At 44.2% G+C, this 5,000-nt stretch overlaps 1 protein-coding gene across 1 annotated transcript in view; it reads left to right on the top strand.

Moving 5' to 3' along the window:
• The window catches only part of LOC143294089 (putative oxidoreductase YjmC), a 19,315-nt gene that overhangs the window by 13,638 nt on the left and 677 nt on the right, over positions 1–5,000 (top strand). Inside the window, exons 11-12 of the mRNA XM_076605513.1 lie at positions 614–709; positions 4,109–4,219. Of these exons, the coding sequence (XP_076461628.1) occupies positions 614–709; positions 4,109–4,219 (207 nt within the window). The remainder of the gene's footprint in view (positions 1–613; positions 710–4,108; positions 4,220–5,000) is intronic.

Genomic DNA, 5,000 nt, shown 5'->3' with positions numbered 1-5,000 from the left:
TATACATTTATTTAATCTATATATCAACATATAACAACAACGACAACAACATTGTTATTAATCGATTGATATATTTGCAGTGATGAGTTCAACGACCCACTGGCAATTTCCCTTAAGGTCAAGTTCTTCGTGTCTTTCGTCGTCAATGGTGGTGTTGTCGAGGCGTTGGTCCTGATTAATTTATTTGTTTATTTTGGCTATTTATTCATTTCTAATGCTGCAGCTGCAGTAGTAGCAGCAGCAGTAGTAGTAGTAGCAGTTGTAACAGTAGTAGTAACTTATTTTTTCTGAATATTTGGTAGAAGTAGTAGTAGTTGAAGTAGTGGTGGTAGTAGTAGCAGTAGTAGTTTTGTTGCTGTAATTGTTGTGATTGTTTTGTTTTTGTTGTTGAGCTTCTTCTTCTTCTCCTCATTATTGTTGATATTTTTTATCATCACTATTATCACCATCATAATTATTATCATCAATATAATCATTGTTATTGATTGTGTTGCTGTTGTTATTATTATTATCATCATCATGATGATTATCATTATCATTATTATTGTCATTGATTCTGTTGTTGTTGTTGCAGTATTTCTTATCATCGTTATCAACATTTTCCATTGTGCAGGGACAGTGTTTCGTTGCCATAGACCCTGAAGCCTTCGCCCCGGGCTTCACAGACAGGATGTCCGACCTTCTGGACCACTGTCGGGGATTGGAACCGGTCAGTCAGTCTTTTCTGTCTGTCTGTTTGCCCGGCGTCTGCCTGTCTCTCTGTTTACCTGTCTTTCTGACTGTCTGTGACTGTGTCACGGAAGAGCTGAGTTCAAAAACCTGCTTGCTTACGCCGTTACGGTCGAGTTGTTCACTGCTGGGGTCGTGGTGTTGTCAAGGTTTCCTGGTTAGCTCGACTGTGTCACGGAAGAGCTGAGTTCAAAAACCTGCTTGCTTACGCCGTTAAGGTCGAGTTGTTCACTGCTGGGGTCGTGGTGTTGTCAAGGTTTCCTTGTTAGCTCGACTGTGTCACGGAAGAGCTGAGTTCAAAAACCTGCTTGCTTACGTCGTTAAGGTCGAGTCGTTCACTGCTGGGGTCGTGGTGTTGTCAAGGTTTCCTTGTTAGCTCGACTGTGTCACGGAAGAGCTGAGTTCAAAAACCTGCTTGCTTACGCCGTTAAGGTCGAGTTGTTCACTGCTGCGGTCGTGGTGTTGTCAAGGTTTCCTTGTTAGAGGGGAAGAAGTTCTGCGTGTCTGTCTGTCTGTCTGTTTGTTTGTCTGTTCGGGTGTGAGGTTCATGTGGCGTTCCAAGGGGGAAGTCCCTGCTGTCTGTCGAGGGACGATGTCCTGGCTGTTCTTTTGGCGTTCCAAAGGGGAATAACCGCTTGTCTGTAAAAGGGGCGATGTCCTAGCTGTCCTTCTGGCGTTGCAGACAGTGAAGACTTTCAAATACGCATGACCAACAGCTCCCTAGGCATCACTTCAGAACATCAACAAGTTTTGGAACAGCGAAGACATTCAAATACCTGGGCTCCATCATATCAAATAAAGGCTATAGACCTGAAATGGCGGCAAGGACTGCGCAAGCATGAGCTGCGTGAAGAAGACTTCAATCCATCTGGGAAGACAAGAACATCAGTATGCGCGCCATGATCAACATATTGAGCTCCCTTGTATTGTCAGTCTTCACAGTGTGTCTGCTTTTTTATTTATTTATTTATTTTTTACATTAATTTGCTTATTTATCATCATTGTTGTCTTTTTTATTTATTTATCTATTTATTTATTTTATTTTCATCATTATTATTATTTATTTATTTACTTATCTTTTTATTACATTATTATTATTTAGTTAGTTAGTTATTTAGTTATCTATTTAGTTATTTTATTTTTTCTCAAGGCCTAACAAAGCGCGTTGGGTTACGCTGCTGGTCAGGCATCTGCTTGGCACATGTGGTGTAGCGTATATGGATTTGTCCGAACGCAGTGACGCCTACCTTGAGCTACTGAAACTGAAACTGTCAGTCTTCCTCTGTAGTCTGCGAAACTTGGACGCTCTCAGCAGACATGCAAACAAAGATCCTGGCAACTGAAATGAGACACTAGAGGAAGATCCTGAGCATCCACTAGACTGACCATGTCACAAACGAAGAGGTCTGTAGCAAGATCAAGTGAGCAATAGCACCTCGTGATGACCTCCTCACGGGCATCAAGAAGCGGACATTGAAGTGGTAAAGACATGTTAACCCGCTCAACAGGACTTGCAAAGACCATCTCGCAAGGGAGAGTTAGGAGCCACAGACCCTCGGGGAGGACAAAGGGGTGGGAAGACAACACAATACAACACAATACAATACAATACAATACACAATACAATACACAATACACAAACTTCATTGTCTATACTTTGGTACAGAGATTTTCTTTTTGGCAGCAGCACATGTCCAACATAAGAAGAAAACAACAAACAAATAAAATGAATAGAAAATGAAAAGATAAATTAAATGGCACCAAATGGAAATAGCTATATACAAATATACAGATTACTGAAATTTAAGTGCCTCTCCATTTCAGTCAGCCAAACCGTATTGCACATCTACCCCCCCCCCCCCCCACCCCCCCACCACACACACACACACCACGCGCACACACACGCACACATACACTCTCTCTCATCCCCCCTCTCTCTGTCTCTCTCTTCACAAGAAATGCAACTACAAAGATCATTGTTCATCAAAGAATGGACAGGAATGAATCTTGCGGAATCTCAGACAACGAGACTACATGCCTGCGCGCTGTGTGTGCGTGTGTGTGTGAGTGTGTGTGTGTGTGTGTGGGTGTGTGTGTGTGTGTGTGTGTGTGTGTGTGTGTGTGTGTGTGTGTGTACCATTCCTTCTTACTCCAAGCTGAGAGACGGAGACACGCAGATCTTAAAAACAAAACAAAAACAGAACAGTCTGGAACTGGCAAGTGATAGACACAACACATGCGTGAAAAGCCCTTTGAGGCATACGTTCAACATTATTGCAATCCGACATGTACACGTTTTTAGAAACATTTATAACGAACGAGTTGTGAGACAGCCACTTTGTTTCGAAGTCCTGTATATTACACTGCATTCTAGCGTTGTGACTTGACTTGAAGAAAGGACAAACTCGCAAGTAATTAGATACAGCACATGCGTGAAAAGCCCTTCGAAAGATATATTTAGCCTTCTTACAATCCGACATTCATAAGAAACATCAATGATCAACGCGTTGTGAGACAGCCACTTTGTTTCAAAATCCTGTCTACTACACTGTATTCTGGCGTTGTGACTTGACTTGACTTGACTTGACTTAGCAAGCATGGGAAGGTGGTAGAATGGTTAAGATGCTTATCTGCCAATACAGAATCCGTGAGGGTCTGGGTTCGAATCCCGCTCTCGCCCTTTCTCCCATGTTTGACTGGAAAATCAAGCGTCTAGTCGTTCGGGTGAGACGATAAACCGACGTCCCGCGTGCAGCACGCACTTGGCGCACTGAAAAAGAACCCATGACAACGACAGTGTTGTCCTCCGACAAAATTCAACAGAACACATCCATCATTATAAGTACGCAAAAACATATGCATGCACTCAAGGCCTGACGAAGCGCGTTTGGTTATGCCGCTGGTCAGGCATCTGTCTAGCAGATGTGGTGTAGCGTGTGTGGATTTGTCCGAACGCAGTGACGCCTCCTTGATAAAAACTGAAAGTGGAAATTGCTCTCCTTCTTCGTTCGTGGGCTGCAACTCCTATGTTCACTCGCATGTACACGAGTGGGCTTTTACGTGTATGACCGTTTTTACCCCGCCATGTAGGCAACCATCCTCCCTTTTCGGGGGTGTGCATGCTGGGTATGTTCTTGTTTCCAAAATCCACTGAACGCTGACATGGATTACAGGATCTTTAACGTACGTATTTGATCTTCTGCTTGCGTATACACGCGAAGGGGGTTCAGGCACAAGCAGGTCTGCACATAATTATATTGACCTGGGAGATCAAGAAAAAAATATAGCCACCCTTTACCCACCAGGCGCCGTTACCGAGATTCGAACTCAGGACCCTCAGATTAAAAGTCCAACGCTTTAACCACTGGGCTGTTGACAGGCGGAGGGGGAGAGGGAAGTGCTGGTACCCGGAGATCCAGAACGTCAGCACATGGCTATGTGTGACAGCAGAGGGGGCATCCCCTATCAGCCTCAACAAATCCTTTCCGCGGTCAGTATGGTCATAGTACTCTGTGTGTACATAGTACTCTGTGTGTGCGGGGAGGGGGAGGGGGAGAGGGAGGGGTGGAAGGGGGTGGGGAGGGAGGGGGTTGTGTGTGTGTGTGTGTGGGGGGGGGGGGACTAGGGGGGGGATGTAAGTGTGTGTGTGTGTCTGTGTGTGTTTCTGTGTGTGTGTCTGTATATGTCTATGTGTGTGTGTGTGTGTGTGTGTGTGTGTGTGTGTGGCTGTGTGTGTGTGTGTGTGGCTGTGTGTGTGTGTGTGGCTCTGTGTGTGTGCGTGTGTCTGTGCCTCTGTCTGTGTCTCTGTGTGTGTACGTACGTGTGTTATAAAATATGTTTTCATAATGTTATGGATATAAAAACTTATTTTTTGTATTGTTTTTGTCTTGTGATGTTACTTAATTATTATTACATGATTAGATTTTAAGGATTGGCGAAATAGAAACGAATTTTTTTTCCGTAATTATTATTATTATTATGAATGGGTACACATGATGCACTCTACTTTCACAGGGACCCAGAGCAGTTATGATCCAAATCAATATAGGGGGTGGGGGGACGGGGGGCGAGGGGTGGTGTTGGTTTCAAAAATTAACACCACACGGCACTATAATCTGTAATCAAGACTTACGAACAAGACTAATCAAATGTGCCAGTGTTAATACACACACACACATACACGCACGCACGCACGCACGCACGCACACACACACACACTCAATAACACCCCCCACCCCACCCACCACACATAACCCCCTCCCTCCCCAATC

Source organism: Babylonia areolata, chromosome 19, assembly GCF_041734735.1.
Source record: "Babylonia areolata isolate BAREFJ2019XMU chromosome 19, ASM4173473v1, whole genome shotgun sequence".
NCBI lineage: Eukaryota > Metazoa > Mollusca > Gastropoda > Neogastropoda > Buccinidae > Babylonia > Babylonia areolata.
The sequence above is the reverse complement of the archived record's forward strand: the minus strand, read 5'-3'. Positions and strand labels throughout refer to the sequence as shown.